Consider the following 12,799-nt stretch of genomic DNA (forward strand, 5'->3'; position numbering starts at 1 on the left):
TCTTAATTTATTAATTAGTGCAGATAAAAAAAATTAAGAACTACTGCTTTTCAGTAAAATAGAAGCATTTCTTTACTTCTGGCTAGTTGCATTTATTTACTAAACAGTAATATTAGAAAGTATATAATCCACCATAAAGTCACTGAGAAAGTACTGTAAATGAAAAAACAAAACAATCAAAACTTTAGCAGAATTTCTAAGAAACTGATAATTTATTCTAACTTGAATGAAATTCAATATTATTTTGTAACAGTACAACCTCATCAAAATAATGCACACAAACAATCTTTTGACTTTTTTTTTTTTTTCTGATCAAATACAAATGGGTAATCAAAATTATTAACAGCACAATCTAGTACCAAGCAGCAATCTAGTAACAGCACAATCGGAACCAAGTACTGAAGTTCTCTCAAGTTCTCTACTAACTTTCAATGAGTCAAAACAGCTTACAAATAATGGCAGACAGATAATCACAAGGTACCAAGAAGTAACAAACTTCTCTGTACCATAAATTGTTTCAGATACGTAGGGTGTGCACGCTGTTGTTGTTTGGTTTTTAGGAACATTAGCAACTAAGGCCATATTGCTCTGGGATATGCGGTGGTCATTCCCTGACCTTTCCGCATCGTCCGTATTTGGTGGTGATGGGCTCGAACCCCAGTGTAATCAAGAAGCGTATGCTACGCACTGCTGCTCCTTCCCACCTGGCTACAGAGGCGCCTAGGGTGTGCACGCACACACACACACATGCACAGCTCATTATATAAGCAAATATGCAAAAGAATCAAAAATCAAGAAATAATTTACTTATAATTTTTATTGACCTTAATGCGAAAAACATATCTATTTATTAACAATAACTTCAAAACAAATCAGAATTTAAATCCAGACACCTTAAATCATATAAAATACTTCATCAGTAATGCACTGTTAACAAAGCATCCTCCATAACAGTATATTTAATTCCACCACTTCATCTTTTGTTTGGAGAGGTCTAGGTTAATACACATAATGCACATCGCCCCATGAACACACACTTTTACGGATATAATAACGATGGCACAATATCGTCTAAGTCACTGATATGACTAAAACCCAACAACAAACCAAACAGATTGTCAATAAAATTATAAATAATTACTATGAAAGTATTGATTAAAAAAAAGTAAGGGTAATTATTTGACTATACCTGGAGACCTATAAAACAATCTTAATGAATATCACAGATGATATGAACCATTTCTAACTGTTTGGAAGCAGCCTTTTGTAACATGCAAGCAAAAAAGCCAGCTCAACAAGGCTAGGTTTTCTGGATTACAATAAACTCTATCAATGCATCAGTAGAGCACAGCTAACAGTGTTCTACAGTTAGTTTAGGTACTTGCACAATAAAAAATAAGGACAGTCCTGAGGAAAACCTACACCTCCATCTCACCTACCTTGGTAAGTAGCATTTATCACCAACACAATTCAAACCAAAATTTTTTCATCCATCACAAATGTAGATCTCACACATAAGGATAGATACACCATTAAAATATTAATTTATATATATTCATTAATATCCATGCTAAGAGGAACTGGCATACTGTACACCAATGACATTAAAGAAATGAGAGAAGGATCGAAAACTGAAAGTTCTAGATTCAATACAAATGCATAGTGAAAACACCCAACTTATTGTACAAAAATACTCATTGTTAAATACAGATAAAAAACTCAAATGAAAAGAAGAAATTTTATGACTTAATTTAGAATAACAAATTGTGAAAGGAATATAAAGATAATTAATAGAGATATGATTTACCATTTCTATTCCTACAATCTTAGAATCACCCAAAAAATCTGATCCACAGTTAATTAAAAAACAAAAACAGTAAATGAAATACACCTTTAGTAACTACTTATAGTAACTTGTGCACATTTGGAAGTGAACAGCATATTTCAGCTGTCATACTGCATTGGAGTCATTTCACAAGTTCCCCCCCACCTGTTTCAAATTTTTAATGAGACAAATGAATCCTCATTTACGGCCAAGAATTTGACTTTTTTGTAATTTAACAGAGTAATCCCTTAAATAAAAAAAGGATGGTTACTACTGTTCTTCAATTAATAAATATCAACTTTTGCTTTAGAATTCTATAACATTCTTTCAGGTAATATAAAACAGTTGATATTCTTATCTTACAGTGTTTTAAGTGTTATGATATGAATAAATGTAGTTGTAATCTTTTCATTTTCCTCAAACAGATCTGATAAAGAAACTACACATAGTGACTGTGTGCTTTATTTTATTGGAACAATGATAAATATGAAAATAAAACCAATTCAAAGCTATTCTTCATTAACAATACCACTTCTGAAGAGTACTGATTCATATTATGCTGGTAAATGATTGTATTTTCCAGAAAATTACCAGAACTATTCTGCATTATTTCTAGGATTTGCCTATTCATTTCCAATATATATCCACTTTATTTATTACCAAAAACCTTCTTGAGAATGTTTATTTAGGTGATTTAGCAAAACTTATTTAATGGTGGAATTTTAAAAAACAATACCTAAAAATAAATGAAAATTTTCCACAAGAATAAAAACTGCTAGTTTTTAACGAATTTTTGTTTTATTTGACTCTTAAGAGGCATTACAGAATACAAAAGATAAGTCTGAAAAAAATCACAATTAATTCCAAACTGGAGCGTTATAACTGAAATGTGTGTTTTTACATGAGCTGTTTGATAAATTACACGATTTTTTACTTCCCTTAAGCAGATAAAAAAACAACGGGAAAATATATTATTATTATCTTAAAATCTCTTTACAAAAATTTCCTTGTTTCATTCATTCTTAATCATTACTTCATGAAAAGCTGAATCACAATAATGCTGGAAAAAATTATTGCAAGAATGAATGACAAAATGATATTCTGATCTAAATTACTATTGTTGACATAAGTAACATTAGGTTCTCCTGTTCTATATAAATCAAAAGCATTCTTATTTTATTTTATTTTTTAATTCCTCAGTCCTTCACTAGTTGAGTGTGTCACAAGCAGTTAAACACAAGAATACTCTTAATTCTGTACTCTCCATTGTTCATTAGTGTTTCTATTTATTTTAACTTCCAGAGCTATTAATATATTCAATAGTTAAGATTATCTGAAGGCTGCTGAGCAACCAAAATATCAATGATCTGCCCAAAGGTCTCAGCTTTAACCTGAGTTATGCAAGTCTTTTGACTTTAATATCCATAAAAAGATTATTACTAGTTTTAAAGGGGGAGTATATCCATTTTGTCTTTTTGTATAAATTATGATTCACTACTGCCTTTCTCTCTCTCTCTCTCTCTCTCTCCTTTATTCCTACAATGTTCCTAGTTTAAAAATTTGAGGGTAACATCATGGCTTTTATCTTTGAACTAGGAGGAATAAGCGTAAAGTCATTACGACATACAAACTAGTTGACCATATCTTTTATATACAACAGAAATGGATTCCAAATTTTGTGACAGCAAGTTCTGCAAGCTTAAACAAAATTAGAATAGAATTTTTATTCATCTAAACTTAGCTAGCACATGTAAAGAAAACCAAGTTATAGATCATTATTACAAGGGTTTTTCAGAAGTCTGCATTTTGACTATTAAGAAATTAAGATATTAACTATAAAAATCATCTTAACATCATGTGCACCAAAATATGGTTAAATGAATAGGATTTTGTATGAACGATAGCAACAGATAATCAAAAAAATGAAGAAAACTGGTGAATAAAAGTGCATAATTGATTGCAGAGTTTCAGTCAAATTTACTTTTGCTCAGTTAAGGCTTACCATTTTCTAGTCCTCTGTTTATATCCTTCACAAAAATATCAATATAAAAGAAAAGGCACATTAGAAAAGCTATAAAATTTGGTACACAATCCTAAGGTCTACATTAGCTATACATAAAATTCGAGGCTCTGAATTCCTTAGATGTCAAAATACAAACTTTTGAATAATTGTATACACCTTGTATATGTAGACCTTGTGGGGAAGCTCTATTCCTAATAAATTGTTCACCAAATCCAGAACCTATAGAAACTGCAAATTCCTTAAAAGTATTTTTCCATTTTCCTTTATTAATCCTGACTGGACATCCTTGGATGAAGGTGGAGTCCCAATAGACTGGTGATGTGCAAACACATCTAAGACGAAACACATTATGAAAAATTATAATAATAAGGATATTTGTCATTTTACATTACAGAGCAACTTTCTAAAATTCAAGAAATGTGTCACAACTATAGGAAATTTTTTTACTAATAATAAATAAGTAACAATCTTTAAGAGAAGCATACTATTCTATTTATATAGGTCGGGGACATCAAACCCATAGCCTATGAGCTGCATGCAGCCATATAGGCAATCCTAAGCACTATGACCCACACCTATCAGAGTTTAAAACTAGCAGTTTCACACTGACTTTTAAAATATTTGTTTTTAGTTACAGTTGATTTTTCTGAGTTTTTTTTTTTTTTTTCATTTTTTATGATATTTTATATATATTTCTCAGCATTTACGATATTGTTATAACCATATAATAAGGATGTTATTAATTTTATATGATAGTTCTTGGATTTTCATATATATTATTAAATGTCAAAAAAAAATTTAAATGTAAATGACAAAAAATTAAATTCTATTTCAAAAAATGCATAATTAGTGATAATGAACTGTTCTTGCAGTCTGTGATCAGCATCCCATGAGGACCCATACAGCCTTCATTTTATTTGTTTTGGCCCCTAATCAAAAACGGAAATAAACATGATAATACCAACATAGGATGCCCCTGTTTATAGCCCATTCAATTTCTGAATTTTATTAAGGTGTGGAAGCTAAAACAACTCTGGTTTATATCTCCAACTCTAGCTATTGTACTGCCATGAACTAACATAATTTATACAGAAAGACTTGTATCCATCTGTATAAATTATGACACCTTAAATTTAGGAACGAAAAGGAACCAAAGATATTGTCACTAATTCAAAGATATAGTATTAACAGCATATTAATATTACAATTCTGATGAATGTCTTCAAAATGTTGTAAAATCAATTTTAAAAGTTTTCTATATGGTGTTAATATTATGAAATGCAGACGTTGGTATGAATCAATATAGCAGTAGTTTAGAAATTACATAAATAGGCACTGGCTAGTAGACCCCCTAATGTTTAGTTTATATAAAAATCACTTTATTTAAAAATTTATTACACATTTAAAATGCCAATTTGATATTTTACTGCTAGGACAGAAAAGCAAACGAGTTTTAAGCTGCCAATAATAAATTGGCTGAAGAATATGAATAAAGAATAAAATGGAAAAATAAATTAAAGCTTTAAGGACATTATGACATGCTTAAATCCCAAAAAAAATAAGAAGTTGAACTTTATGATGCTCTTACAAAACAGCTATTCAGCATCAGTACCATACTAATTACACCATGCTAACAAATATAATTGCATATGTATGTGCATGCACGTGGTGGAAAAGTGATTTATATGATAAAATAAAAATTGATTTAACAGAGGGAGCAAAACAGTACAGACTATTTTATGGTTATGGATATATAAAAAAAGAAATTTAAAAAAGCCACTGAACATTTCAGGATCAGAGCAAGAACAGCAATGCAAATCAATTTTAACAATGAAAAAATTTATAATACGAAAATATATATAAAAATATATGAAAAAACTTCATATGCAATATGCATTTTTTTCTTTGAAATGTGCCTTTGAAGAAATTTCAATAGGGCATTTTCAAGTGAGTCACATATTCTCCGGCATATTTACACATTATCACTGTGGTAATATTGTTGATATATATATATATCAACAATATATACATATATATATATATATATCCAGGTTTTCTTGACAACTATAATTCCGATTAAATTTACCACATCTCAGTTTTCTGAATTGATTCAAGCCACCTTGAAATTAAAAAAAATAATAATAATAAAATAAAATAAAATAAAAACCTGCTAGAACATACAATAGTTCCAGATGAATACAAATTTACAGGCAAGTAAATTTTCCACATAAAGGAAAGATCATGTATGCCAAAACATAATGTATTATATATGCCAGTAACATATGCAACACCTAACAGGAAAGAACAGAATGAAGTTTATTTGATGTAATATTCCTGTACAAAATCAAACGTAATCATGGAAAGCAGTGAAAGTGATGCATGACCAAGTGCCTACCATTTAAATGGGAGAGGTAATCAATATAGGCCATAATGTAATCAGGATTATCAGCATACTTTTTCAGACCTAATTCAAAGATCTTGAAGGCAATGTTTCTATCCTGAAATAAAAGGAAAGGCATTAAAACATGGGAATTATTAGAATGGAAATCCACTTTGAAATCATGAAGGATAAGAACTAACTCTGCAGAAAGTGTATGAAAACATTTATACAATTTACACAGAGATACTAGATTTCAAAATATTTTATTCAGTACACAGAATTTATTGAACAATAAATACTGATTTGATCATTAGCAATTAATAATATTTACACAATCAATGAAATAACACAAACCAACTTAATATACATAATAGCCCTGTGATCTTTATTATATAATAAAAAAATAAAAGATACACATAAAACACTGAGTTAAAACTTAATTACTTTCAACAATAAAAGTATATACACATTTCATTTCTAATAATAAATTACATTTCTGTGTAAAAAAACATGTAAACATTTTGATTAAAAAATGTAAAAAAAAAAAACATGACAATGTGTTTAAATACTTGTATTTCAGGAAATTAGAGACTAATTAATCATATTATTTTATTTTTCCAGAAAGCTACAGAAAACATAGTTGAAAGTACTTAAACCAATCAGAAAATTAATTCTGATTTCCATTTCACCTCATTATCAACACACAAAAAATAACAATAAAAATGAAAAAAGTGAGTGTGTGTGGGAAAAAAAATATAGTTTTTACACTCACAAAAAATACATTTCTGCTGAATGCCACAGATGTAACTGATATACCATAGAACAAAGTGTCGCTAAAATAAAATATGTATATATATATATATATATATATAGGATTACACAACAATCTTATAGTTTATTCAATATATTTTCAAGTTATGCAATTCATTATTTTAAAGACAATAAAACACAGCAGACAGTTCACAATTATCTAACTACTGACCTGGTACTGAGTTAGTCTCAAGGGAGTTGTAGGTAGTAATCCCCAGATTTTTTTTTCTTCTTTTTTCACTACAAATACATCCAAATGCATAAGGTAGGACACGATTTAAGAAAAGGATTAAAAAAAATAATAAAAAAACTGCAGCAAGACCAAATATTAACTATATGCTGAATCAGAAATGAATTTTTTTTCAAGAGAGAGAGTACAAAAGGAGTTAAAGGAACACAGAAAAACTTATTCTTCTTCCATAAAGTTAGATTTATAACAGTCTACCAAAATTAGCATCAAATTAGCACATAAAAATGGCAGGTTTTTTTTTTTTTTTTTTTCAAATGAACAATTTCAGTTTATAATTTAATCTCAGTATGAACTAACAAAGATAACCAAAGTCATACCAAAAAAAATCATAATTTCTCAAATGCAAATATTTCCACAGGAGAAACATATCTTGCATACAATGAAGGAAGTGGTTTCTTCTTATGCAATTCTTAGCAAAAAAATTGCAACTGCAAAATCTACAAGCATAATCTCTAGCCAGACCAATAAAAATATTTATAATACAGTGCAATCCACACAGATTAAAGAATTTTAATAAAAAATTGTGAATAATATTTTCGAATATTATTATACTTTTTACAATGTGTGTGTGCGCGCGCGCGTGTGTGTGTGTGTGTGCGTGCGTGCGCGCGCACGTTCTTAAAAAAACACAAAGCAAGAACTGAAATGAATATGATTTTTCTTAAGAGAAATGTACGATTCCTTTATCTTCTTGTTTTCATAGGATTACTACACTTTATAATAATAATGTACCATTAAATAATTAGAAGTTAACATTAATCTAACTGTATATAAGATACAAATGACCAAAGGTATACAAGCACTAGATAATTCTTTCAAAAATTAATGAAAAAACTAAGACCCAGAAGTTAATGTTAACTATTTTAATGAGAGGTTTAACAAAATAAGAAGAAGATAAGTACGTAGTACTAGATATAGTACCAAAATGCTCATAATGCCCTTAATCACTTAAATGCCAAACTGGATAAATTATATTTTACACCTAATAATAAATAAGGAAACAAACTTCATGATGGTTAACTCAGAAACATTTATTCAGCATAAGGATTTAAACTTGGAAGGTAAATATAGTGAATTCTTTGACTTCTGTGTTTTGTTTATACTCATGCCACAAGCACATAGGTCAGAGAAACTTATAGCTAATCATTTTGACAATAAATACAATCATTAGCAGTCACGTATCAGTGCAGAAATGCTACTGCACTTTTGCACTGACTGGCTATGTCTGCTGATTAAATGTGTATTAAACCTAACTTTGCAGATTCCAGTGAGTTTTTACATCTAAGAAAAAAAAATATATTTTATTGCATAAATAGCAATGAGAATATATTTTTGGGGATAGCCCCCAAACAATAATGTCTCCTATACTTAATTAACTTAAAAACTGCTGATGGACAGCAAGCAGTGATGCTGGCAAAAACCAAAAACAGAGTCGCTCCATCTTGTAACTCAATGGTAGTAGTATTACAATGAAAACTGACAGAATTTAAGCAAGAAAAACTTTTATTTTCTGACTCAAATTACTGAGTTTTTTGACTCAAACATTGAATAATGGGGTGAGTGTATTATTATTTTTAAACAAAAATAAAATAAAATAAAAAAAAGTACAAACTCGATTTTCCTTTTGTATAAGGTCAATTCACATATCAAAGGTTGTGTCAGACAATGTTAACTACAAAATCATTTTGTAGTAAACTTTTTTGTAATTAACCAAGAAAAAATCATTTTACATTTTCTTGGTTTACAGGAAATGTGTTTATAGCTCAAGCTAACTTGTAAACTACTAAAGAAATACATTTCTATGACATGATATGCAATGCTATTTTTATAAGGCTAAACTAAAGTTGTCTCAAAACACAAATGCAATTTTGCAGTTAACATTGTCTGACACTAAGCCCTAGATATGCAACAGGCATTAGCTTTCTTTTTAAACCCAACCCCCATTAACATGTTCACTGATGGAATGCAAACATGCTTCCATTCAATTGTGATCAACAAATGAGCACTGAAAATGAAAGGCACAAAACAAACAAATGAAGAATATTGGCATGCTGAGTGAACTACTGCATTATGGCTGGGTTGCTTAGCATCAATCGCACCGTCTAGAGAGCGCTACTAAAGCTGTATACTTGGTTCATAATTTCATATGTTCTTTGCTTATATTGAAGTTATTTTATCTAGTTTAGTTTTTTCACAAGAAGAAAAGGTAAAATTTTGTTGAAAATTATGCTTGCTGAATTTTAATTCTTTAGCTTATGATAAATAAAACATCATCCTCAGTGTGTCTCTACAGATAAAATTTTGCGTAAAAAGTGTTTTACTATAAAACCCTGAAGGGTTATTATGATGGCCTGGGACATCAGAACTGAAGAGGAACAGGGATAGACAGTATATTAAAGCTGATGACGCTGAATCAGCTCTTTATAATATATCATCTGATGCTGAAATAGAATTCTATTCAAGTGATGTGGATTCTGAATCTTGTTCAAATGCATCTGCTGACATTATAATGCTACAAACAGCAGATGTTATGTTATGTTATTTGGTTTTTAGGAGCATTAGCAACTAAGGCCATATTGCTCCGGGGATATGCGGTGGTCATTCCCTGACCTTTCCGCATCCTCCGTATTTGGTAGTCACGGGCTCGAACCCCAGCCTAATCAAGAAGCGTGTGCTATGCACTGCTGCTCCTGCCCACAAACAACAGATGTTGGTGTTACATGGAGTGATGATTCCTTCCTTGCAGATGAAATACATTTACTAAAAAGCAATGCTTACCTTTTTCCAGCACCCCACAGAAATTCCCCCCAAGGCACACATAAAGGACCACTTCAAATATTAGCAGCAGCAAATGTGTTAAATGCCTTTACCAGCTTTAATGGGCAGAAGCCTACACTCATTGGGTTCCCATGCTATTTGGCTACTCTCATCTTTCAATTTTAATTACTTTTGTTTTATTATTTGTTTTGCTTAAATTCATTGACTTTTTTTTTTTTGTTTTGGCATGTGAGAATCAAAAACATCACTTAGGAGCACAAGTATCTGAATTGAATGAACAAAACAGTACAATATCACTAGATAACCTACCTGAGAGCTTTTATTTATTATATATAGCCTATACTAGCAAAGTAATCCCTTAAGAAGAATGTCAAGAAAAAAAAAAAATTAATTTTCCGATACCAAGACCAATGGGTTTTTATTTTTTATTTTTTTTTTTACAAAATGGGATGCGCGCACACGCACACACACGCACACACACCTCTTCAAAATTCAAAATATACAGGGATACAAGTGAATGGGGCCACATTTAAAATGTTCAAAATGGTTAACCTCAAAAAAACTAATACTGAGTATGACTTCAGAAAAGTAAATATGCAATAAAGTATATAAAATTTTTAATTTTTTTTTTACAGAATAGAGGATTCAACTTTGCTACAAGCAAACAACTAAAAAAAATCACAAATTTTTAGAAAATAGACCCCCCCCTGGATTAATCAAAAAAAAATTTCCTTAAAGATTTACATTTGAACATCTATATCTCTTATGATCAGCATTATCATCCTGGATTAAGAACCATATATAGTCACCAAACATAGCTTCATTCCACCTTGATACTTCTCAATTGACTGTATGCCCTGGCAGAAACCGTCTGGTGCTTTTCACTAATATCACCCAGAGCTATCTTCTACAAAATGGATACCACCCCATGAAGGAGAAAATATCCAGCTCAGAAAACTTTGAAGTGGCCTGTGCAACCTTCACAAAACAACTAAACAAAATAAAAGTATGTAAAATATATCACCCTCCAAGATCACACAAAAGAATCCAGAGGTAAACTTTTTTGGCTAGCTGCAAATTTAAATCCAAATTCAGACACAAAATAATTGTCAGAGATCTTAATATGCCATGCCACTGCACATAAAAGCTAAGTATGAACTTGATATTGTGCATGGAGCTATTAACTTAAAGCAACTTAATACTCCAGTTACAAGGTGGACCTAGGCATTAGAGATCCTTTACTACAATGCCTTAGGCATTAAGTTAGTCTGCAACCATAATAAATTTAATTCTGACCACAACCCATTAACTGTTGAGGTATCTTTGAAAATGAATAAGAATACTCAGGAAAGTGTCTCAAACACAGAACTACACAGGAGGATAATCTTATTCACAAAATATATCAGGCCTGAAATCACACTTAAAATTCTTACTGAATATAATTGAATTACCTGTCAAAATTGATAGATGTAACTGCCACTCTGATAGCAGACAAATTATCCAAAAGTGCTCTGGAGGGTGCCTCAAAGGAAATCAGGTTTGCAGACAGGAAGAATCACTGGTTTAGTCTTTAATTAATAATGAGTTTCCTTAGTAAACAAAAATATTTCCAAAATTGGAAAAAAGCTGGCTTCCCAGAAGATCACACTCTACAAGAAGGACACAAGCCAACTTCATTAAAGGAAATAAAAACATAATAGAACTTTCCTTTTTAAGTTTAGGAATGTGAAAAGAATTGTTAATCACAGAACTAATAAAGATAATATGGGAGAGCAGGTCTTTAATGACTGGCCTGCTGCCATATTAATTAAGCACAACTTCTTATGCAAAATGAACTTTATTTAGCCTAAAATTGAAACAGAATCCTGGAGTTGTTATATGCTATAAAAAAAGAAAGGCAGCCCAAGATAAATCCATCTGCTATATCTAAGATTACAATTACCAGGGAGGACTTAAAAAATGCCATAAATCAGCTACCAAACAATACTACAGGGCCAGATAAATTTCCAAATTTTATCATTAAAATAAGTAATCCTTTCATAACAGATGAGCTTCTATATACAAGGTGTAACAAAAAGTTTGGATTGGTGCTGTTGTGGTCATGTTCAATTAGTTTAAAAATAAAAGGAAGTGGAATGTTGTAACTTCCTCCAAAGATGGTGGTACAGAGTCAATTTTGCAACAAAGGAATATCAGATTTTGCTTTAAACTGGACAAATCTGCAACAGAAATGAATGGAATGTTAAAAACTGTTTATGGTAATGAAACATTAAGTTGTACCAGTGTGTCTAAATGGTATAAACAGTTCAAAGACAAATGTGAAGATGTTCGCAATGACCCAAGAAGTGGGCATCTGTCAACCTCTCAAAATGAGGACAGGGTTGCAAAAGTTTGAGAAATTGCTGCAAGAAATTGTCATATGACCCTCAGAATTATGGCTGATGAGTTTAATTTGAATAAGAAGATAATTTGTCAAATTCGGCATGAAGATTTAAGGAAAATAAAGGTCTCTGCAAAATGTGCTGCACAGCACATTTTGCAGAGACCTTCACTGCTTCCGTGATGACACTCTTCATTGCTTCTGCCCATGGATGAGCAGAAGCAATGAAGAATGTCATCATACGAAGGCTTCATCCAGCCTTGCAATTTCTTCAACTGCACCATTACTGGACATCAGTACTGAGTGTTTCAGTACAGCAGAGAAAAGCATTACCAAGGCCCAAAAAGTTTCAT

General features: G+C 30.8%; 1 protein-coding gene across 1 annotated transcript in view; it reads right to left on the reverse strand.

Moving 5' to 3' along the window:
* Positions 1–12,799, reverse strand: part of su(f) (cleavage stimulation factor subunit su(f)) — a 189,490-nt gene that overhangs the window by 52,684 nt on the left and 124,007 nt on the right. Inside the window, exon 14 of the mRNA XM_090370516.1 lies at positions 6,244–6,346. Coding sequence (XP_090226642.1) covers positions 6,244–6,346 — 103 coding nt within the window. The remainder of the gene's footprint in view (positions 1–6,243; positions 6,347–12,799) is intronic.

Source organism: Mastigoproctus giganteus, chromosome 3, assembly GCF_048544385.1.
Source record: "Mastigoproctus giganteus isolate SK-2022 chromosome 3, ASM4854438v1, whole genome shotgun sequence".
Classification (NCBI taxonomy): Eukaryota; Metazoa; Arthropoda; class Arachnida; order Uropygi; family Thelyphonidae; genus Mastigoproctus; species Mastigoproctus giganteus.